We start from the raw sequence: 24,262 nt of genomic DNA on the forward strand, positions 1-24,262 counted from the left end.
TTGATGATTTGAAACGAGAAATAACAGCAGCTATCCAAACTGTTACGCCAGATATGCTACAGAGAGTGTGGAATGAGTTGGAGTATCGGGTTGATATTGCTCGAGTGTCTGGAGGGGGCCATATTGAACATCTATGAACTTGTTTTTGAATGAAAAAAAAAACCTTTTTAAATACTCTTTGTAATGATGTATAACAGAAGGTTATATTATGTTTCTTTCATTAAATACACATTTTTAAAGTTGTGGTATTGAATCACCCTGTACTTTCTTGCTCTCATATACACCATGAAACACAAACAAAACGCAGTTTCAGCACAGTATCGAAACACATATCTTTTTCTAGTCGGCTAACATGTTATACGTTAAGAAAATATTTGTTGTTCCACGTGTTAGTCGTTTTGTCAGCATCCGAAAATCGGAGAAGTAAACATTACTACTAGAAACAGTGCATTAAGTGAAGAAACACAGTAAATGTAAGTACTGGGACAACCTAGGTTCTGGCGCACTCTGCACTGGTGCCAGATGTGTCCAAGATGGCGGTGTATACAATTGGCAACAGCATATGACATCATCCAAGATGGCGGCTATAACGTCTTTCAAGATGGCGGATTTTAGCGGGAAGACAGATCAATTGGGCTACCTTCACTAACCCAACCCCCCCTCCCATTCCCTCCCACAGAAAAATGGCGGGAATTTCAAATTCCAGCAGTAGGATAATGCATCACACCTTTACTAACCTAAGAAAATCATGGGAGGATAGGTCACTTATTCAACCCTGACTAACCTGTCACCCAACCACTACCTCTTCCTAGGAACTGGTGCCAAGGTTAAATTTTAGTGGTAAAGGTAGGTCAATTGGGCTATCTCTACTAACCAAAGAAAATTGCGGGAAGGTAAGTCATTTAGGCTGCCTTCACTAACCGAAGTCACCTGGCCGCCACCTCTTCCTAAGGATTGCTGGGAAAAGGACAACCTGCACTGAGCTGGTGGAGAGAGGAAGGAGTCTACTTTATTTGTTTTGGAACAATTTATTATCACAGTGATAGAGAACACACGCTCTGACATCCAACACGACATACAGACCTGCAAACTACTCCTAGATAACTCATGTATAATGCTCTGCACACGCACTTGCTAATTGTAAACTGTCGAAATAACGTATTGCACAGCCTACAGTTCTACAAACCACTCGTAAATAATGCAATACATTTACATCCAGACAGCCAAACAACTCGTAAATTGTTAAAATAATTATCCATCTAAAAGATTCTGCAAACATGCTTGCTAATCGTCAGCTGTCGAAATCAGGGATCAGTCTTTATTTAAACAATTACAGACATCACCACCATCCAATGCGTTCAGCAGGAGGTCTGCACTCCAACTGACCTAGTACACAGTACCACCACCAGAGGGCGCTGTCATCTGTTCCATGACATACCAAGGTGGCAGCCATGACATCACCTGATGACGCATGAACCATTATCCAAGATGGTGGCAGACAGTGTGTTCACCACAAGGTCTAGACCTATTACACACTACCACTAACAGAGAGTGCTGTCGTCCATTCCATGACGTAATCCAAGATATTGGGTGAAATGGCACGAAAAGGACTCTACCTGTGATGGACCGTAAGTCTTTATTTTGCAGGCAGCCTCTCCACCATGAGATCTAGAGTCCAACTGACCTAGTACACAGTACTGCCACTAGAGGGTACTGTCATCTGTCCTGCGACATAATCCAAATTGGTGGTCTGGAGGGGGAAAATGGCGCGAAAATTACTCAGCCTGCACTGGGCTGCTGGGGAGAGTAAGGAGGGAGTGTACTCCTTTTATTTTGAAACATTGTATTTAGGGGTGTAAATTTATCACAAGACACAAAACACTCACCCGGATGAGCTTGGGGTCACAATACACAGTAAGCAGACATGTAAACTACTTCTAAATAACACTCTCCAGACTAGCAAACAACTCCAAATTTGCAAAAATAATTCCAGCACAGACACGCAAACGCCTCCTAAATAATGCTGTACACTGAAGTGCTCACACAGCTACCATATGCAAGACACCTCCGGGCTGCACGTGTCTTTACCATTGATGACAGAGTTGCACAGGGTGCGCCCAGTGTGACTGATGCAACACCGTGTATTCCTAATGTTATACTGAAGCCACATGGCTATGTAAAATAATAACCGAGTCAACCTCGCGGAAATTGTATAGTGTTCCAGAACTAGTTAACGCTCGCTTTCTTTATGTGTCACCCTGTATGCATTGAAATTCTTGCCCTAACAGAACCTGTTTACGAAAATAGCGCAGAATAACGTCGAATGCACTCTTCCTCACGGACCAGTCCATCGCTTGTTACCACTCTGCTTTCAACACACACAAACGTTCCCACCACTACGCAGAGGCTCCTATATCACCGCACAAAGGATTGGCTCTTATCGAATTTACCCGCCGAGTTACTGATGCCGCCAGCATCGAAGCACCATCCACTTTTTCTTTCTTTCTGCAGACAGGACATTCAGCAGTAAAATTATTTTGAACAGATTGCTAAATTGCGTTGACAGTTAAACCCGCAAAGTTGTCTACAGATCATCAAATACATATGAGACTCACAAGAATATTGGAAGCCAGTAACATATTTACCAGTGTAACTACAATTAAATATTAAGATTGCTGCTACAGTCTGACACTGATCGATGTACAGGTAATGTCTCCTCTTGATGACTGTGCTTCTGGAACGAATCTCAGTATCTATAGTGCACATAATTTTCCACATAAAAGATCTCTCTCATACCCTCACGGTTATCAATGTGTCGAATCTATACGTCCCTCATGATAGGACACAGTCATCCTCTCTAGTCAATCCACAACATAAATCAAACTAACTTTAAATGTAATATATACACATTTTACACAATGTAAGCCACAGTAACCTTACAATACGATATATACGCATTTTACACAAACTGTGCAGTTATCTTTTACATCTGTACAGCACCTAAAAAAATTATGGTATACCCACACTCACACTGTCTATACATCACAATGCTCCTCAGTCCTAGGAAAGCACCATCCACCTTTTCTTCCTTTCTACAGATGTGACATTCAGTGGCAACAAACTATTTTACACTAATCACCATATTACACCAACAACTACACCTCGCAAATTGTCATATATGTCGTCAAATATGGAAAGACTCTTACACAATTACACTGCTCTCCCTCTAAGGAAAGGAGCTTGAATACTAGAGCATGAAACTGATCTCGAACCCAGCAATATATCACCATGTACCATGTCGATGTAGTAAACATACAATTCATATCTTCTGCTATACAAAATAATCCCTTTTACATCAGAGAGCCGTCAGCAGATCTAAGTCACTCTCAGAACTGTTATGCAAAGACTGGCTCGTCCCCCCCCCCCCCCTGGTACAACCACTTTGCTGTTTCTGGTCCAGACCTGACTGCTTGCTCGTGTTTCTGCACCCATCTCCAGACTCTGGGATTACAAGAACATACCTAATTTCGCATGGTTCGAACACTGCAGTATCATACCGATCGCTCATGCAACATAATTTCGAAGATATAGACTGTGAATTATTTCTATGCAAACCCGAAACCTTAGCTAGGTGGAGTGTGGTCTAGACCACTGAGTAACTGGAAACAAACAGACGAAAAATGATATTTCCACCAGTGAATACTGATCTGAGTGATGTAACAGATTCGAAATCATCCCTATAATTTACGAGGTCAACTAAGGTGTTTCTTATGTCTAGAGAACTGGCAAACGTGTCTTCCACATGTTAGATGCACGCCCCACAACCGAACTTTTCTCAACTATATAAAAGCGTGAAATGTGCAGAAGCAGTCAACTGAACAATTTACATAGAAGAGAATGACGGTCCAGTGCGAACCCACCTCCATATTCATTCTCAAATTTCCACGGAATCACAAAAGCTATCCAACACATACTAAGTATTAGTTTGGTATTCGGTAGTCTAGAGGACAACACCTTAATTCATACACATTCCTACACTCCAACAGGCCTCTCCATTCTGACAGCTCCATTCATTAAAGGGAAATTTGAATCACCCCCTCACAGGTCACCAGCACTGCAGGCCGAGCACGCACAGGTAGAATCAATCATCCTAATAACACACACACACACACACACACACACACACACACACACACACACATATATATATATATATATATATATATATATATATATATATATATAACAACTAAATGTTACGATTATGGTCTCAGTTGAAAGACATTTGACAATGAGCAAAGTATCGGAAATATACCCTGCTGACGGATGTATGTGGATTAAAGCACTGTCTACTTGCGATTGTTAACGGTAAACCTGTCAATGCAATTTAGCGAACTGTGCAAAATAATTTTACTGCTGAAAGTCCTGTCTGCAGAAAGAAAGAAAATGTGGCTGGTGCTTCTATCCCGATGGCATCAGTAATTCAGGAGGTAACTTCGAAAAGAGCTAACCATAATTCTCGGTTCATTCACATCCTTTGTGCTGTGATATAGGAGCCTCTACATAGCGGTGGGAACGTTTGTGTGTGTTGAAAGCAGAATGGTAACAAGTGACGGAGAGGGTACCACCTTAGGTTAATGTGGAAGACTGCATTTGACGTCATTCTGCGCTATTTTCGTAAACAGGTTCTGTTAGGGCAAGAATTTCAATGCATACAAGCTGACACATAATGAAAGCGAGCGTTAACTATTTCTGAGACACTATACAATTTCCACAATGTCGACTTGGTTATTATTTTAGATAGCATGTGGCTTCAGTATAACATTGGGAACATTGCTAGACACCTAGACACCCAAGCAACGGTATGTACCTACGCACGGTGTTGCGTCAGTCATGCTAGGCAGTTAAGTATGGTTAGACACATCTCTAATGTCACACTAGGAACAATGCGCCCTGTGCAACTCTGTCATCAATGGTAAAGACACATGCTGCCCGGAGGTGTCCCACATATTGTAGCTGCGTGAGCGCGCCTTGGAGTTCTCTGAGTCTGTATAACACTGACTGTACACCCAAAAATAGAGACAACTGTCACCTGCGTCCAGTGGCAGCTCGCGGCCGTGACAGCTTGTATGCCCCTGGTGCAGCTGCTCCTCCACCCCGTTGCGTCAGTAACAGTGCCTAGGTGAACACGTATTTCCAGAGGAATTTCTCAGGTATCAAATATGAAAGGGATGCCGCCGCCTCATGTTTGATGGCACCTGTGTGTAGTTTGACAGCTGATGGGCGCGTCACTTTGCTGGGGCTGCCAGTAGCCTCCTGTGTGGTCTAGTGGACAGAGAGTGGCAGAGGGTGCTTGCACGTGTTGATTGTGTGTCTGTTGGATTCTTTTGTGAGTGTGTCTGTAGGCTGTGTTATTTGGACAGTTTACGAGTTGATTTCGTACCTGCACATCAGTGTACTGAATTATTTAGGAGGAGTTTGCATGTCTGTACTGCATGTCTGGAGAGCGTTATTGAGAAGTCGTTTACAGGTCTGCTGACTGTGTATTGTGACCCCAAGCAGATCAGGGTGAGTGTTTTGTGTCATTGTGATAAATATACTCACTAAATAAAATGTTTCAAAATTACTCTCCCCAGCAGCCCAGTGCAGGCTGAGTCAGTTTCGCGCCATTTTCCACCTCCAGAGCACTATCTTGGATTATGTCACAGGAGGGATGACAGTACCCTCTGGTGGCAGTATTGTGTACTAGGTCAGTTTAGATCTCGTGGTGGAGAGGCTATCTGCAAAATAAAGACTTGTGTCCACCACAGGCAAGGTACTTTTATCGCCATTTCACCCCACCAACTTGGATTACATCACGCAATGGATGACAGCATTCTCTGGTTGTGGCAGTGTGTACTAGGTCTAGACCTCATGGTGAACACACTGTTCGCCGCCATCTTGGATAATGGTACTTGCGTTGTCAGCTGATGTCATGGCTGCCATTTTGGATTGTCATGGATTGGACAAAAGTGCCCTCTGGTGGTGGCACTGTGTACTAGGTCAGCTGGAGTGCAGACGTCCTGGCAAACACACTGGATGGTAATGCTGTCTCTAATTGTTTAAATAAAGACTGATGCCTGGTTTCGATAGTTGACGATTAGCAAGCACGTTTTTCAGAGTCTTTTAGATAGATTATTATTCTGACAATTTACGAGTTGTTTGGCTCTCTGGACATAAATGTATTGCATTATTTACGAGTGGTTTGCAGGTCTGTAGACTGTGCAATGTGTTATTTTGACAGTTTACAAATAGCAAGTGCGTGTGCAGAGCATTACACATGAGTTATTTAGGAGTGGTTTTCAAGTCTGTATGCTGTGTGGCACATCATAGGGTGTTTTCTGTATCACTATGAATATAGATTGTTCCAAAATTAATAAGAACACTGTTTCCTCTCTCCAGCAGCCCAGTGCAGGCAGAGCCCTATTCCCAGCAATCACTATGAACAGGTGGTGGGCAGGTGACATGTCAGTGGAGGTGAGCTTTGTTTCCTGCAATTACGTTAGGTTGGTAGAGAAACCCCAAGTGATCTTTCTTTACCACCAAAATTCAAACTTGGCGCCACTTTCTAGGAGGAGGTGTCAGTCAGGTGACTTAGGTTAGTGGAGACAGCCCAAGTGACCAGTCTTCCTGCGATTTTATTAGGTTAGTAGAGATAGCCCAATTTACCTATCTTTAGCACTAAATTTCAACCTTAGCGCCAGTTCCTAGGAAGAGATGGTGGGTGGGTGGATTCAGTTAGTGGGGGTAGCCCAAATGACCTATCTTCCCACAATTTTCTTCGGTTAGAGGTGTGACGCATTATCCTGGTGTTGGAATTTGAACTTCCCACCTATAATCTTTGGGAGGGGCGGGGGTGTTAGGTTAGTGCAGGTAGCCCAAAATCCGCCGTCTTGAATGACGTCACAGCTGCTGACTTGGATGACGTCATGTGCTTTTGGCAAGTCTCCATGCCGCCATCTTCCATGATTTAATCGCCGCCATCTTCGATACATCTGGCAACAATGTAGAGTTCGCCAGAACATAGATTGTCCCAATACTAACATATCATAGGTTGTAATTTACAGTTATCAAATAACAGAAAGTAGAAAATTTTTTGTCCACTGGTTTTTATAAACCAAGGAGGAACCATAAAAATAATGTCTGCAAATAGTTTGTCAGATTTGAAAAATATTAACCAGTTCAAAACTACCACATCCCGTTGAAAGTCTGTTGATTCCCTCTGTGCGGCCGTAGTCATGCCAGAAACTTTTCCATGTGAGTACAAGTGGCAGCTCAGCCAGCGCACTACCATCTTACCTCTCCACCTGTGTATGCGCACATCGCTGTCCCATGTCTTTTGTTGCTGGCCAGAGTGGCCGAGCGGCTGTAGGCGCTTCAGTCTGGAACTGCAGAACCGCTACGGTCACAGGTTCGAATCCTGCCTCGGGCATGGATGTGTGTGATGTCCTTAGGTTAGTTAGGTTTAAGTAGTTCTAAGTTCTAGGAGACTGATGACCTCAGCAGTTAAGTCCCATAGTGCTCAGAGCCATTCGAACCATTTGATTTTGAATTTTGTCACCTGATTGTATACTTGAGGTTTCATAATCATACACTAACCATCTTCATGTCGATTTCTTGGGATACATTGATAGTGAAACATGTATACAACTAGGTTGGAAAGGTTGTCGTTGATAGAGTTAGGCGCCCCGAAAGAAACTGACTCGAAATGTGCTATGGAACAATAAAATCGTAACATCTGGCGATAAAGCAGCAAAAATTCACATACAGATAAGTATTAACAAGACCCATTACAACACTTGTAACACCATTAACGATTGTAAGTAGTTTATACAGTATAATTATGTGTATGTAGCTTTGAAGTGATTGTTATGTACTAGTTAAGATCTTTGAATTGTCAGAGGGAAGTGGAAGTTTGTGAAGTATATATTGTAAATATTTAATAATGTTTTAAAATAATGAAACAGTATAAAATATGTAAGCTCATAAAAGAGAAATTGTACTTTGAATACTGTTTCGTACTTAGGGGAGTTGTACTATATAAAGGAAAAGGTGCAGGAAACCCCCTCCGCTGCAGAAGGGGCTTGGTGCGTGGGAAAAGGTGAATTTGGCAGTCAGTCTGGGCGGCAAGAGAGAGAGAGAGAGAGAGAGAGAGAGAGAGAGAGAGAGAGAGAGAGAGGGAGAGAGAGAGGAGAGTGCACATTACAAAGTCCGTGGCCAGCTGTTATAGAGTCAGCACCCTACGTGCCAAGTGAGGCATTCAGAAGCCGATTTATGTTGAAATTGCCTCGGATGTGGTTTCGGCTGTAATATGGTGCTCTCATATTAGGGAATGGCTGAAAAATGATTAATATGTCGCCAAGAAGAAATTTGAAAAGAGCCATAAACTGCAAGAAGTGTGACCAGGTAGCCGCCACATGTTTGCCACCACTGATGCGCCACTGCTCCGCCAACTTCAGGAAATCACATATGTATCTCAGTATGGACCAGTATGTTTGTGTGTCTCCTTTTTCAATAATAATTCAAGTGATAAAAACAAGACGTGTGTGAACTTGAAATTGTTCTGACTATAAAATCGCTTTAGGGTCCTATCCTAAAGACCGGGTATCCTGTTCCTGGATGACCAATAAATTGTTTCTAATTTTAACGTGCTAAAGTTTCAGTGCTAAAGTGTACAAATGTTGCTAGTTAAACCACCTGCTTCACAGGTAATGAAAATGGCACATAATTTGACTTACAAGAAATTTAATATTCATTTGACTATTACCATGAACCAATTACTGAAGTTTTATTTGAGGATAACAGTTGAATGAATTGCTATATAGTATTGAAATACAAACAAATTCAAGTGGAGTTAGAAATCCGTGTAGGTGTAATGCAATTTGTCTCTGAAATAGTCATAGAATTTACCTGTAGAGTAAATGACAGTTTATGGGCCCCACTATATTCTTTTCTATTATGAGGAAGTTAAATTAAATATTGTTTTTGCTAAAGAAATCTGAAGTATTTCCACAAATGAGAAAAGGTAAAGAAGTGTTTGTACATTGTTATGTTATTGCATTTGTGATGTTTGTGTGTTAATTAAACCTGGACTCTTGTCATGCTTCACTTAGTCTCGTGATGTCTGTGATAAATTTTTGGTGCTGATGGTTAGTGATTGAGATAGTGATTGTTATTAACAGGAGTAAAGAGCCATTTATCTTTCCGTGATTGCTAGTTTATGCAAATGATAACTACTGCTATACACTGTTCAGTTCGTCTGACAGTCGTGTGTGTTCATTGCACTTTACAAAGAGGAAAAGATTGAAAGTCCATGTTGCAAAATTATATTTAAATTCACGAGGACTTTCTTAGCATCCAAAATTAAATCCTTTGTACTAACTGCCATTTATACTAAATTCATGTTCGACACCCTCTGTCCATTAGGTAAACACACGGTCAAACTTCAAAATTCCTCCCAGAGGGTAACACTTATTGTATGTTAACGTCATATTTGGCACAAAGTACGTACAGAGGTAACAAAGTAACACTTTGCAGCGTTACTGAGACTACTATCATTCATGCTTCCTCAAACTGCTCTTAACTTGGTAACGCAGATGTTGAATGACGTTGCAAGATGTGTTAAGAAGCAATATACGAAGAGTATAGGGAAAGCTCGCCATCGTAGTGATCGCTGTTACTTACTGCTGACGCATAAGTCAGTATCTGGATGGAAAGTAAACAAGTCGTTACGTCAGATACACGCATCTGGCACTGTTTCCGTACACCCCGTGATAACTAGTGTGCTGCGTATTTGTGCTACCAATTGTGCTGGAGACGTATATTCGACAACACATTCAAGATTTGATCAAAATGTGGTCAATTAATCTTTGTTCAGACGGTGTTAGTGTAGGATGAATGAAGAAAACGTACTCCTTGCTACATTCCGTTTACAACAAGTTTACAAGGCCGCTGCATGTGCAAGGGGTGGGAGCCATCCGCCGACAGTGCTCAGCTGATGCATCACGCGCCACTTCATTAAACGTAAGATGTTTGTCGGTTCCTCGTTACTCTCTTAAGTATACAGCTAGTTGGGAACTATCCACTGTATAAAGATCATTGTATGGCCAATACAAGATTTGATCCACACCTCATGATTATTACGTTACTACCAGTAGCAAAAGTATTCCTACGATTCAGTGCTTCCACTATTAAGAATGTTGAATACTTCTGGACACGTCTATTTATTATATGGCAATAACCTTCCTGCAATGAACAACCTATAAATTTGTGTTGCCTGGTACAGGAAACGATCCAGGGAGCGCATGTGTCATATTAAATACAGAACTAGAATGTAATTACAGCCAATATTAAATCTTACAAAAATATTCTATTAGTTGTCTAAATGTTTTTCGTATTTTTCCTCTTCCGCAGGACATACAGAAGTTTTTGGACGAGGCCACAGATGGAGCGATATACTTCAGTATGGGTTCCAACGTGAAAAGCGCCCATTGGCCAGAGGAAAAACGCTCAGCTTTCCTGAAGGTGTTTTCGCAGCTGACGCAGCGAGTGCTGTGGAAATGGGAGACGGACTCGATGCCCGGTCAACCGCCGAATGTTAAGACCGGCAAGTGGCTGCCGCAGTCCGACATACTGGGTGAGTGCCGTGTGCGAGAAGACGTTACAAGAAATTTGTTGGGGGGGCTGTTTTATTTTTTAGACTTATTTCTCAGTTATACATTAAGGCCACGTCCTGCACGACTGCTTCGGGAGACAAAATACGACTGCAAGTTTTAGCTGCGGAAGTGTCCTAGGATGATATCTGTACCGCTGCTTGTTGTTTGCTGCAACTACTGACGTTTGAATTCAAACGCATTCGAATCTTGTCACTGCAACACGCGTGATAGTGACAGAAGGAGCTACGAACCGTCTCGGTGAAGTGCTCGAGCAAATATGCCGGGTGGCATGAAATACTTAACGTCAGATTTTAAGAGAACGATTTGCCAAAGAAATTTTATTTTCTTGCATCTTAGAGCTTGATGTTTTTGCTCTACAAAGGGCAGAATTTCTTTTCGTTATTTGTCGTAGTAACTGTGCTGCGCGAAACTTAGTAAACGACTGCGCGAATTATTTTCTAGTTCGCAGAGATAAAAAAGAATTGCGCAGATTCAATGTATAGTCCATTTTGTCATACATTTCTGTAGGATGAGGAATTCCACCATATGCAAGACACCTTTTCAGTTTCGTTTCACCCAGACATATTTCAGCACTTTTCCCGCTATCTTCAGTGGACTATTTTATTTTCTTAATGTAAAATTGTTGTTACATATTAACATTTACAGAAACGTTTGGCACAAAATGTTCAAAATTGTGAATGAATAACTGTTGCAAAACATTATACACCATTTGTTTACAGTTCCCAGTTGAGATATGAATTAACGACCAGATGCACTGTATGTTTATTCCGTAACGTCTAAAGTTCTAGTTAGTGTAGATGTAGGCATTAGTTTACCTACCTTACATGAAGCTATTGGGTATTTATGTTGGTAGCTGCCAGCCGCGGTGGCTGAGCGGTTCTAGGCGCTTCAGTCCGGAACCGTGCGACTGCTACGGTCGCAGGTTCGAATCCTGCCTGGGGCATGGATGTGTGTGATGTCCTTAGGTTAGTTAGGTTTAAGTAGTTCTAAGTTCTAGGCGACTCATGACCTGAGATGTTAAGTCCCATAGTGCTCAGAGCCATTTTGTTGGTAGCTAGTTTGCTACACAATCTACAACTTGTCATCTGCAAACAGCAAAACGTAATACTTATTTTCTGTTTGTTATGCCTTTACGAACGTAAATGAGTGTATAACACGTTTTTTGTGTTTAACTTACGCCTTTGATGTTGACTGTTTTCTCATATGTTTTGGCGAAGTGAATACTTTGATGCCTGTGACTTACGGTCATTTGATAACACACTTTCTACGAATTTTTAAACATGGGCGGAGTTTTCGCCGTCATTACGTGTTGTTATAGCTGTGTAGTGTTCATTTGTTTCGTGGCATGTTTGTCTGGATGAGGCGAGCAAGTTAGAAGTGTAATTGCCGTTTGTGGTGTTTGGTTTGTGTGTGTGTGTGTGTGTGTGTGTGTGTGTGTGTGTGTGTGTTCAGGACTGGGGCAGAAGAGAGAGAGAATGAGTGTATTTTTTTCTCATGAGTTGGTTTGGTGTGGGTGTTATTCGTGTAGTTCTTCAATTGTGACAACGAGAGTTTTATTGCACAGTGTTGTGTATTCATTTAGTACTTTCTTTCATTGGGCTACTGACTTTTGAATGTGATAGTTTTCATCTATAGTTAATTTTTGTATAAGCTGCTACTAGTTTTGAGGATCTGTAAGTCAGTTTTAAAGTTTGTTGGATGGAAATCGTGTGCTAAGAGGTCATCTGCGAGTGTTGAGTGTGAGCTATTGCTTTTCAGTGCTCTGAGGTGTTGTGTATACCTGGTTCTGAAATTCATGTTTGACTCGCATATGCAGATTGACAGCAGTTGCAAATAAGATGGTAAATACCAGATTGGCTGTATTTGTCAGTGTTGTTGATATTTCTCCCAAGTCTGCTTTGTACTGTGTTTTTCTGTATGCTATGTTGAGTCCTTGTTTCTGTTGTATATTATCCACCCTGAGTGTGAGTGTTGGTGTAATCATTATGTGCCATTTGTTGCTCACTGTCTGCTGATTTGTGATGTATTGTGTTGTGTGGGTGTGTGTGTTTTTTTTTGTTTTGTTTTGTATTTTGTTATTTTTTTATCTACTCTCCTTGCATCACATCCATTCTCCTGTGCAATTTGTTTTATTCTGTGCAGTTCTTGTGTGTAATCATGTTTGTTCCTGGGTGTTTTGTTCAGTCTGTGTAGTAAATATGTGATACTGGTTTCTTTGTGAGTTATTGGGTGATTGGATTGGTTATGAATAATGGTGCTGGTGATGGTGGGTTTCCTGTAGATCGTGAATCCATGTTTATTGTTTCTCTTGTGTATGGTGAAATCTAAGAAATTTTCTGTCTGTTTTTGTTTCAACAATTAACTGTATTTGTGGGTGGGTGAAGTTTAAGTTGTCATGAAATGTTCTATGCGAGTCTGTGGCTCATCTGTTAAACAAATTATATCATTTGCATATCTGTCTCAATATATTAGTTTGTGCTGTTTTGGTATTACTGTTTTCTCAAAGACTTGTTTTTCTATATGGTGGAGGAAAATGTCAGCTAGGAGACCACTGGTTGGGGATCCCATGGGTAGTCCATCTTTTTGAGAGTAAAATTTGTTGTTGTATGTAAACTAATGCATACATTCACTGTTTTGCCAACCAAGGTGTAAATAGAACTTAAGATATAATGTAACAAACAACATACAGTGTATCACGTCGTTAATACATATATCAACGGTGAACTGTAAACAAATGATGTATAATATTTTACAACAATTATTCATTCACAATTGTAAATATTTATACCGAAATTTTATCTAAATGTTAATATGTAACATGTTAATATGTAACAACAATTTTACCATAAGAACAAAATAACTCACTGAAGATAGCGCAAAAAGTGCTAAAGCATGTCTGGGTAAAGAGAAACTGAAAAGAGGATTTGTATAAGGCTAAATCCCTCATCCTATTTTCATAGCAAGCACGGACATAAGAAGCACTGCAACGCCACAAGGTGATACCTTTCTGTGTACGAAATGTAGCCAACGTACCAAAATTGCATTTGAAGTCGATATCAGACAGGTGTCTCTCTTTGTTCTCGCGATTTTGGATTTTATATCTGGCAAACACGTGGCACGCTGTGTGCCCAATTCCGTCTGTGTGCAGTGTGAATCACTGGTTGTAAAATCGTCGTATTTCGTAATACGGATGCACCCGTGGTCTAGGGGTAGCGTCTTTGATTCATAATCAAAACGTCTTCGTTCCCGGGTTCAGTCCCCACCACTGCCGAAATTTTGATAAATAATCAGCATTGGCGGCCGAAGACTTCCGGCATAAGAAGTCAGCCTCATTCTGCCAACGGCCTTGTCAAAGAGGACGGAGGAGCGGATAGAGGTTCAGGGCACTCTCTTGTCCTAGGGGTGGGAAGTTGCCCCTAAAGGCGGAAGAATCAGCAATGATCAACGACATGAGGATGCAGAAGGCAATGGAAACCACTGCCTTAAAGACACGTAACGTGTATCCAGAGGACATGTAGCCTGTATTTGAAGAAGTGTCATGATGATCTCTCCATTGGCAAAAGATTCCGGAATAGTCCCCCATTCGGACCTCCGGGAGGGGACTGCCAAGGGGGAGGTTACCATGAGAAAATGATTGAATAATCAACGAAAGGATAACGTTCTACGAGTCGGGGCGTGGAATGTCAGAAGATTGAACGTGGTAGGGAAACTAGAAAATCTGAAAATGGAAATGCAAAGGCTCAATCTAGATATAGTAGGGGTCAGTGAAGTGAAGTGGAAGGGAGACAAGGATTTCTGGTCAGATGAGTATCGGGTAATATCAACAGCAGCAGAAAATGGTATAATAGGTGTAGGAGTCATTATGAATACGAAGGTAGGGAAGAGGGTGTGTTACTGTGAACAGTTCAGTGACCGGGTTGTTCTAATCAGAATCGACAGCAGACCTACACCGACAACGATAGTTCAGGAATACATGCCGACGTCGCAAGCTGAAGATGAACAGATAGAGAAAGTGTATGAGGATATTGAAAGGGTAATGCAGTATGTAAAGGGGGACGAAAATCTAATAGTCATGGGCGACTGGAATGCAGTTGTAGGGGAAGGAGTAGAAGAAAAGGTTACAGGAGAATATGGGCTTGGGACAAGGAATGAAAGAGGAGAAAGACTAATGGAGTTCTGTAACAAGTTTCAGCTAGTAATTGCGAATACCCTGTTCAAGAATCACAAGAGGAGGAGGTATACTTGGAAAAGGCCGGGAGATACGGGAAGATTTCAATTAGATTACATTATGGTCAGACAGAGATTCCGAAATCAGATACTGGATTGTAAGGCGTACCCAGGAGCAGATATAGACTCAGATCACAATATAGTAGTGATGAAGAGTAGGCTGAAGTTCAAGACATTAGTCAGGAAGAATCAATACGCAAAGAAGTGGGATACGGAAGTACTAAGGAATGACGAGATACGTTTGAAGTTCTCTAACGCTATAGATACAGCAATAAGGAATAGCAAAGTAGGCAGTACAGTTGAAGAGGAATGGACATCTCTAAAAATGGCCATCACAGAAGTTGGGAAGGAAAACATAGGTACAAAGAAGATAGCTGCGAAGAAACCACGGGTAACAGAAGAAATACTTCAGTTGATTGATGAAAGGAGGAAGTACAAACATGTTCTGGGAAAATCAGGAATACAGAAATGCAAGTCGCTGAGGAATGAAATAAATAGGAAGTGCAGGGAAGCTAAGACGAAATGGCTGCAGGAAATATGTGTTGACATCGAAAAAGATATGATTGTCGGAAGGACAGACTCAGCATACAGGAAAGTCAAAACAATCTTTGGTGACATTAAAAGCAACGGTGGTAGCATTAAGAGTGCAACGGGAATTCCACTGTTAAATGCGGAGGAGAGAGCAGATAGGTGGAAAGAATACATTGAAAGCCTCTATGAGGGTGAAGATTTGTCTGATGTGATAGAAGAAGAAGAAACAGGAGTCGATTTAGAAGAGATAGGGGATCCAGTATTAGAATCGGAATTTAAAAGAGCTTTGGAGGACTTACGGTCAAATAAGGCAGAAGGGATAGATAACATTGCATCAGAATTTCTAAAATCATTGGGGGAAGTGGCAACAAAACGACTATTCACGTTGGTGTGTAGAATATATGAGTCTGGCGATATACCATCTGACTTTCGGAAAAGCATCATCCACAGAATTCCGAAGACGGCAAGAGCTGACAAGTGCGAAAATTATCGCACAATCAGCTTAACAGCTCATGCATCGAAGCTGCTTACAAGAATAATATACAGAAGAATGGAAAAGAAAATTGAGAATGCGCTAGGTGACGATCAGTTTGGCTTTAGGAAAAGTAAAGGGACGAGAGAGGCAATTCTGACGTTACGGCTAATAATGGAAGCAAGGCTAAAGAAAAATCAAGACACTTTCATAGGATTTGTCGACCTGGAAAAAGCGTTCGACAATATAAAGTGGTGCAAGCTGTTCGAGATTCTGAAAAAAGTAGGGGTAAGCTATAGGGAGAGACGGGTCATATACAATATGTACAACATCCAAGAGGGAATAATAAGAGTGGACGAACAAGAACGAAGTGCTCGTATTAAGAAGGGTGTAAGACAAGGCTGTAGCCTTTCGCCCCTACTCTTCAATCTGTACATCGAGGAAGCATTGTATGGTAGTGAAACATGGACTGTGGGAAAACCGGAACAGAAGACAATCGAAGCATTTGAGATGTGGTGCTATAGACGAATGTTGAAAATTAGGTGGGCTGATAGGGTAAGGAATGAGGAGGTTCTACGCAGAATCGGAGAGGAAAGGAATATGTGGAAAACACTGATAAGGAGAAGGGACAGGATGATAGGACATCTGCTAAGACATGAGGGAATGACTTCCATGGTACTAGAGGGAGCTGTAGATGACAAAAACTGTAGAGGAAGACAGAGATTGGAATACGTCAAGCAAATAATTGAGAACGTAGGTTGCAAGTGCTACTCTGAGATGAAGAGGTTAGCACAGGAAAGGAATTCGTGGCGGGCTGCATCAAACCAGTCAGTAGACTGGTGACAAAAAAAAAATCGATACGAAACAAAGAGGTACGTGTTCTTCTGTGATTAATATACGGGGCAAACGTCTGAGTGGATCGAAAACAAATTTCGCTACAAACTACAACATCGGTTTTTGTCCGAATTCTTATAGCCAAACGAAGACGGAAATGAGCATGTGGGCTATCAAATTGACAAGCGTGATGTCTGGTTTTGCAAAAAAAAAATTATTTAATTGCTTGAAAGTGGTCAGGGCAATTAAGAAAAAGTTTGTGAGTTGAGGGAACATTGAAATATTTCGCTAACAGCTGCATTTGAATTGTCGAAAAGTTCATCTCTTCAAGTGCTAGTTATTTTACGCATAAAGAGATGTATTGATGTAATATTTAACTGTCTAAAAGGCTTCCTTTGGATGAAGCACTAAACTAAGGACATTTCCGGAGCAGAAGATGCAAGGAAGGCAAACAAGATGCCAATAAGATCATGCCTTCGGAAGAAAACTCGAAAAAAAAGAAAACAAAATGGTCAAATGTTTTGTGAAATGATTTGTCTAAAAGTAAGAAATGAACTAGATCTGAGAAACGTTTGACGAGTCTTTGAATGATGATGTAAAAGATATACAGCAAATGAGGTGCATCAAATGTTTCTCTAATCTATCTTATTTCTTACTTGTAGCCAAATCATTTGATATGTTTTCTTTCCGAAAAAATTTATGCTTTATTTATGCAGACTGTTTAGATTAATTGAAAAACTTGGCAGTTACGTTGACTGGTCAAGAATTATGTTCCCTACATTCAAAATCGATAATTTTTTTTGGTTGTTAAGTGTGTTTCATTAGAAATTTAAGGTGTGTGATGTATTGGAATAGGCGCATACACACTTAAAGTATTGTACTGAATGCATTAGCAATGGAGTACAATGCTCAATTTGTTTAGAAGGTTAAAAACTGGATAATACAGAACAAACTTGCAGCATCATGTAATTGGAAAAAGTCAACAATGTTCCTTGGAAGAAAAAGGAAATTTGACTGATATACCTACACTTTTGTTGACGTACTATAAACGCGGGGTAGTAACCGAACCCTTAATTATGTGGCTACTTCTGAGTAGAAAAACGATATCATCCAAAAGTGACGGTGCAGGAAACACAGCAACTTTTGATCTTTCGCTGTCGCTCTTGCTGCGCCCTTCTCTTGCACATTCACCATCTTTGCTGTTGTAGTCGAGACTGACTTCAATCCACTCATTCATTCATTCATTCATTCTTAGTATGAAATAAAAATATAAAGGAGGCGAGCTGGTGGCTATGTCTACATAATATGCATTTATTTGATTGCAGCCCTTGGAGACAGATAACTTAAAGTGATAAACAGGGTTCTCCAATCTCTTCAAATGGTTCAAATGGCTCTGAGCACTACGGGACTCAACATCTTAGGTCATAAGTCCCCTAGAACTTAGAACTACTTAAACCTAACTAACCTAAGGACATCACACACACCCATGCCCGAGGCAGGATTCGAACCTGCGACCGCAGCAGTCCCGCGATTCCGGACTGCAGCGCCAGAACCGCTAGACCACCGCGGCCGGCACCAATCTCTGGTTTCACCCTTTCGAACTGAGTAATCGTAACAATCATGATTTTTAGGTATGCATATTCATTATAACCTGAAACGGGAGACACACAAGAATAAACAAAAAGTTAAATACACTTCTATATTCTGTAAGAATACTTTGGGGGAACTCCATATGCAGCAGAAAACATTTAGGCAACAAAATAAAAGACTGTTGGAATTACAATACATGCTAAATACAGAGGCTGCTGTAGACCAATATTTAAAAGTCTTTATATACTACCCCTTCGGTGTTTACTTATCTATGAAGTACTAATCTCCATAAAAGTAAGGATATTTTAAACAAATTAAGCAGAACTGATTTTCGCTCTCATGATACTAGACGGAAGCATTACGTGCATATCAGTACAGTAAGTACAAACATTTGTAGGGGAGGAGTTGTTGTATAACCACATGCCATCCTCTCTAAAACAGATGCAAAACTTACATAAGTTCAAACTGAAAGTGAAAGAGTACTTGCTTGATTACTGCTTCTATCTGTTTCTGAGTTCTTAGAGCACCAAGAAAATATAGTTTAATTGACCACATGTTCTTAATCATACTATTGTATCAATCATCTAATTTTTTTATATTTATGTTGCCCATATTCAACCGGTATTGCATGATTTTTCTGAACCACAGTATCTGTAGACGTGTATGTATTATATCAAACCTGACTAGACCTACATCTTTTGTACAAACTATGTACTGAATCACCATTTAGAGAATGAATAAAGAAATACACGTAGAAGTACAAATGCAAATAGTGGTGGCCTCCTTGAATACATTTTTGAGCAGAGTTTCAAAAAATTGTGATCTGTAAGAGAATACTGGTAATCATTTTTAGTATGCAGCTCCTCATTATTTTTCGAGAAGAGCATCGAACTGTGGTTGTTATTTGTCAGTTTTCTGGATTACATTGAAATTTATAAAGCAAAAGTTGCCTGAGTCTCAGAATTTTTCAGTCATTTTTCGACGTCTATTTTCATTTGAAATAACAGCAATAAAAAGTGAAAATCAATTATTTCTTATATTGGTTATGTTGCGCGGTTTTAACAGTCAGGTTACAATGAAGAAGACAAAAGAAACATGTGTGACCGAAAAGCTGTAACCATCATGCCTACTTTCTACTAACCATCAATTAACAGCATGCGGTTAGTTATTACATCCAAACGAAACACGAGGAGAGTATTTTTCACAACTTCGCAATCCCCCCAGCCATGCGCTCACAAACTGGTACGGCAACCCACTATTGTGGCAACAAACCTATTATAATGGACTCTTTTGTTAAAAAGAGGCAATGTGGGATATACACTCCTGGAAATGGAAAAAAGAACACATTGACACCGGTGTGTCAGACCCACCATACTTGCTCCGGACACTGCGAGAGGGCTGTACAAGCAATGATCACACGCACGGCACAGCGGACACACCAGGAACCGCGGTGTTGGCCGTCGAATGGCGCTAGCTGCGCAGCATTTGTGCACCGCCGCCGTCAGTGTCAGCCAGTTTGCCGTGGCATACGGAGCTCCATCGCAGTCTTTAACACTGGTAGCATGCCGCGACAGCGTGGACGTGAACCGTATGTGCAGTTGACGGACTTTGAGCGAGGGCGTATAGTGGGCATGCGGGAGGCCTGGTGGACGTACCGCCGAAATGCTCAACACGTGGGGCGTGAGGTCCCCACAGTACATCGATGTTGTCGCCAGTGGTCGGCGGAAGGTGCACGTGCCCGTCGACCTGGGACCGGACCGCAGCGACGCACGGATGCACGCCAAGACCGTAGGATCCTACGCAGTGCCGTAGGGGACCGCACCGCCAATTCCCAGTAAATTAGGGACACTGTTGCTCCTGGGGTATCGGCGAGGACCATTCGCAACCGTCTCCATGAAGCTGGGCTACGGTCCCGCACACCGTTAGGCCGTCTTCCGCTCACGCCCCAACATCGTGCAGCCCGCCTCCAGTGGTGTCGCGACAGGCGTGAATGGAGGGACGAATGGAGACGTGTCGTCTTCAGCGATGAGAGTCGCTTCTGCCTTGGTGCCAATGATGGTCGTATGCGTGTTTGGCGCCGTGCAGGTGAGCGCCACAATCAGGACTGCATACGACCGAGGCACACAGGGCCAACACCCGGCATCATGGTGTGGGGAGCGATCTCCTACACTGGCCGTACACCACTGGTGATCGTCGAGGGGACACTGAATAGTGCACGGTACATCCAAACCGTCATCGAACCCATCGTTCTACCATTCCTAGACCGGCAAGGGAACTTGCTGTTCCAACAGGACAATGCACGTCCGCATGTATCCCGTGCCACCCAACGTGCTCTAGAAGGTGTAAGTCAACTACCCTGGCCAGCAAGATCTCCGGATCTGTCCCCCATTGAGCATGTTTGGGACTGGATGAAGCGTCGTCTCACGCGGTCTGCACGTCCAGCACGAACGCTGGTCCAACTGAGGCGCCAGGTGGAAATGGCATGGCAAGCCGTTCCACAGGACTATATCCAGCATCTCTACGATCGTCTCCATGGGAGAATAGCAGCCTGCATTGCTGCGAAAGGTGGATATACACTGTACTAGTGCCGACATTGTGCATGCTCTGTTGCCTGTGTCTATGTGCCTGTGGTTCTGTCAGTGTGATCATGTGATGTATCTGACCCCAGGAATGTGTCAATAAAGTTTCCCCTTCCTGGGACAATGAATTCATGGTGTTCTTATTTCAATTTCCAGGAGTGTAGTTGTCTCTACACGGACGTACTACCATAGGAGAGTACGAGTATGTGAAAGACGAGAGCTGTAGCTCTCCGTGACTCGTGGGACGACCACCGGAGAGCGTTACTGTTTCCTGAATGAGTCTTCAGTCTGCAGTGGAGTGTGCGTTGATCTGAAACTTCCTGGCCGGTTAAACCTTCTTGCCAAAATGGGGACTCTACCTTAAAATCTTTACATTTCGTGAGGAAGTCTCAGATCAGCGCTGTCTTGTTTCGTTGAACAGATAACACGTCCAGCGGCTGTGGGCTTGGCAAGACACCATCTTTTGCTGTTCACGCAAACTGTATTAATTGAATTTGCCATTGGTTCTTGGCAGAATGCTTTATAGACTGAGGTGAAAGAAGTCACTGCATAGAGATATGCCCATATACAGATGGTGGCGCTGTCACGTGTACAAGGTATAAAAGGGCAGTATGCTGAGATCCACAGTGTCAAGAGTGTTCCGAGAATACCAAATTTCAGCCGTTGCCTCTCACCAGTGACAACGCAGGGGCTGACGACCTTCCCTTAACGACCGAGAGTAGAGGAATTTGCGTAGAGTTGTCAGTGCTAGCAGACAAGCATCACTGCATGAAATGACCGCAGAAATCAATGTATCCGCGAGGACAGTGCGGCGAAATATGGCGTCAATGGGCTGTGGCAGCAGACGAACGACGCGGGTGCCTCTGCTAGCAGCACGACCTCTCCTGGGCTCGTGACCACGTTGGTTGGACCCTAGACGACTAGAAAACAGTGGCGTCCTCAAGTGAGTCCCGATTTCAGGTGGCAAGAGCTGACAGTTGGGTTCGAGTGTGGCGCAGACCCCATGAAGCCATGGAACCAAGCTGTCAACAAGGCACTGTGCGAGCTGTATGGACTGTGTTTACATGGAATAGGCTGAGTGCTCTAGTCCGACTGAACCGATCGTAGACTGGAAATGGTTATATCTGGCTAGTTGGAGACCATTTGTAGCCACTGATGGACTTCATGTTCCCAAACATCTACGTCATATAACTGGGCCACAGTCGTTAGTAGTTGGTTTGAAAGAGATTGAAGACAATTCCAGCCAATGATTTGACTATCCAGATCACCCGACACGAATCCCATTAAACATGTGTGGGGTGTGATAGAGAAGTCAGCTCGTCCACAAAATACTGCGCTCGCAGCACTTTCGCAATTGTGGCCTGCTCTAGACGGAGCATGGGTCAATGTTTCTGCAGGAGTCTTACAACGACTTGTTGAGGATACTTTACGTCTAGTTACTGCACTACGCCGGGCAACGGGAGGCCTAATGATGTTGGGAAGTATTCTATGAGTTATGTCACCTCAGTGTAGTTCACGAATGAAAAAAACAGCACACAACACTGGTGAAATTCGAAAATATTCATTATTTAGAAAACCTATGCTGTGTTTTTTGTAGGATCATGAATTTTTAAACTTGTTCGTCGTCAGAATATCTCAGTCAGTTTCCAAAGATTACAATTATTAATGTCTGATTTAGGACTACGTCAAGGAGAACTATCCCAGTAATTTTTTTTGGCATTTTGAGTATGTACTGGAATAATTCCGCTACAGTGCTGCACCAGAACTGTCCACTTTGATAACTTAAGATTTTGCAGCAGCATTAGGCTATGTAGTGGAAGTGGCTGAGGACTGTGGTGAACAGACATATATATATATATATATATATATATATATATATATATATATATATATATATATATATATATATATATATATATATTCCTGTAGTTAACACGGCTTTATTGCACAACGAAACTGAGCACTATTCAGGATTCCTTTGTAAACAAAGAACTGTGCCTAGCATTAACAAACAACAAAATAATGCAAGAGTAAATTATGCACAAAGGCTAAACTTCTGGCAACAATGTAAGGTGAAACAAATAGAAGCAGTATGACAAGTGACCAACTTCAACAGAAAATCTGTCTTCGAGGCATTACAAATGTATCAAGTGAACAAACTTATGTTTTTCACGTTAAGCACTGGCACTGCACACTGTGATCCGACCCAATGTGAGCTTTGTCAATAAAGAGAACAGCCAATTAAACAAGTGTTTCAGCTGATCAATATAAACACAATACAGAGTACAAAGCACAGGCACTGCCTATGTACTCAAACCACAGGAATTCCGCAGGCACCAGCAGCAGCAGCAGTCTGCGCTGCCGCCCCTCTTGTGCTGTCCTGCCACTGAGCCACTGGCCTCCGAGGGCCTACCTCAGGCTGCTGTTTCTGTGATTGTGGTGGAATAATCTGACCCACCCAAACTAGTGGCCCCTCGCTCATCTTCTTTTCAAAAGAGAGGGTCATCTTGCAGTAATGCTGATACATGTCAGATTCCTTGTGCAGGAAGATATTCTGTATGTCCAATATAAAAACACAAAGAAAGTTTCTAAAAATGCATCCATTGAGGGGAATTTGAATGGAATTTTTTTTCAAATTTTCCGTTTTTTATCTCATTATAAAATTTGCAATTTTCTGAATAAAATGATATATATATATATATCACTCAAAAACCTGTATATATAATAACTTATAAACTCACATGGGTAATATTTTGCTTCATTTTTTAAATATAATCTACACCAGTTGAAAATGTTAAAATTTTTATGTGTATTACTTCAAGATCTAATAAAATCGGTAATTTTTTATATAGAAGGCTGTGGATTGCTGTGTTATAAAGGTTAAATTACGTTTTTGTATTGGTCATGTCCAGAAGAGGATGGGCACCAGGTAGAGGAAACTGAAGGAAAGTTTGAGAGACAAGAAGCTTTCTGATGGTAAAATCATAAGAGGCAGGCTGACAAATAATACCGAGGATTTGTTGAAAATGAAGCAGGCAGTATGGGCTACCTTCTTATACAGACTGTCAACTGATGAAAAACCAGTACACCACCTTTGCCTTCCTGGACCTGATTGATGGTACAATTACCGCAATAGCCAGTACTCAATCAGTTCATACAGCCATAAACAATCCGTTCCAGCAGCAGTTATAGATATCATAAAAACCTATTTACAGAGACCTGGCAAATCCTGAATTACTGAAGAAGTGTCTGCATGGTCAGACTCAAAATCCCGAGGAGTCATTCAATAATCTTATATGGACTCATTTACCAAA

The 24,262-nt window shown here is 41.8% G+C and overlaps 1 protein-coding gene across 1 annotated transcript in view; it reads left to right on the forward strand.

Annotated features, from left to right (window-relative positions):
- LOC126100545 (UDP-glycosyltransferase UGT5-like) overlaps positions 1-24,262 on the forward strand; it is a 120,151-nt gene that overhangs the window by 71,391 nt on the left and 24,498 nt on the right. The window contains exon 4 of the mRNA XM_049911163.1: positions 10,453-10,675. Coding sequence (XP_049767120.1) covers positions 10,453-10,675 — 223 coding nt within the window. The remainder of the gene's footprint in view (positions 1-10,452; positions 10,676-24,262) is intronic.

This window comes from Schistocerca cancellata, chromosome 9, assembly GCF_023864275.1.
Source record: "Schistocerca cancellata isolate TAMUIC-IGC-003103 chromosome 9, iqSchCanc2.1, whole genome shotgun sequence".
NCBI lineage: Eukaryota > Metazoa > Arthropoda > Insecta > Orthoptera > Acrididae > Schistocerca > Schistocerca cancellata.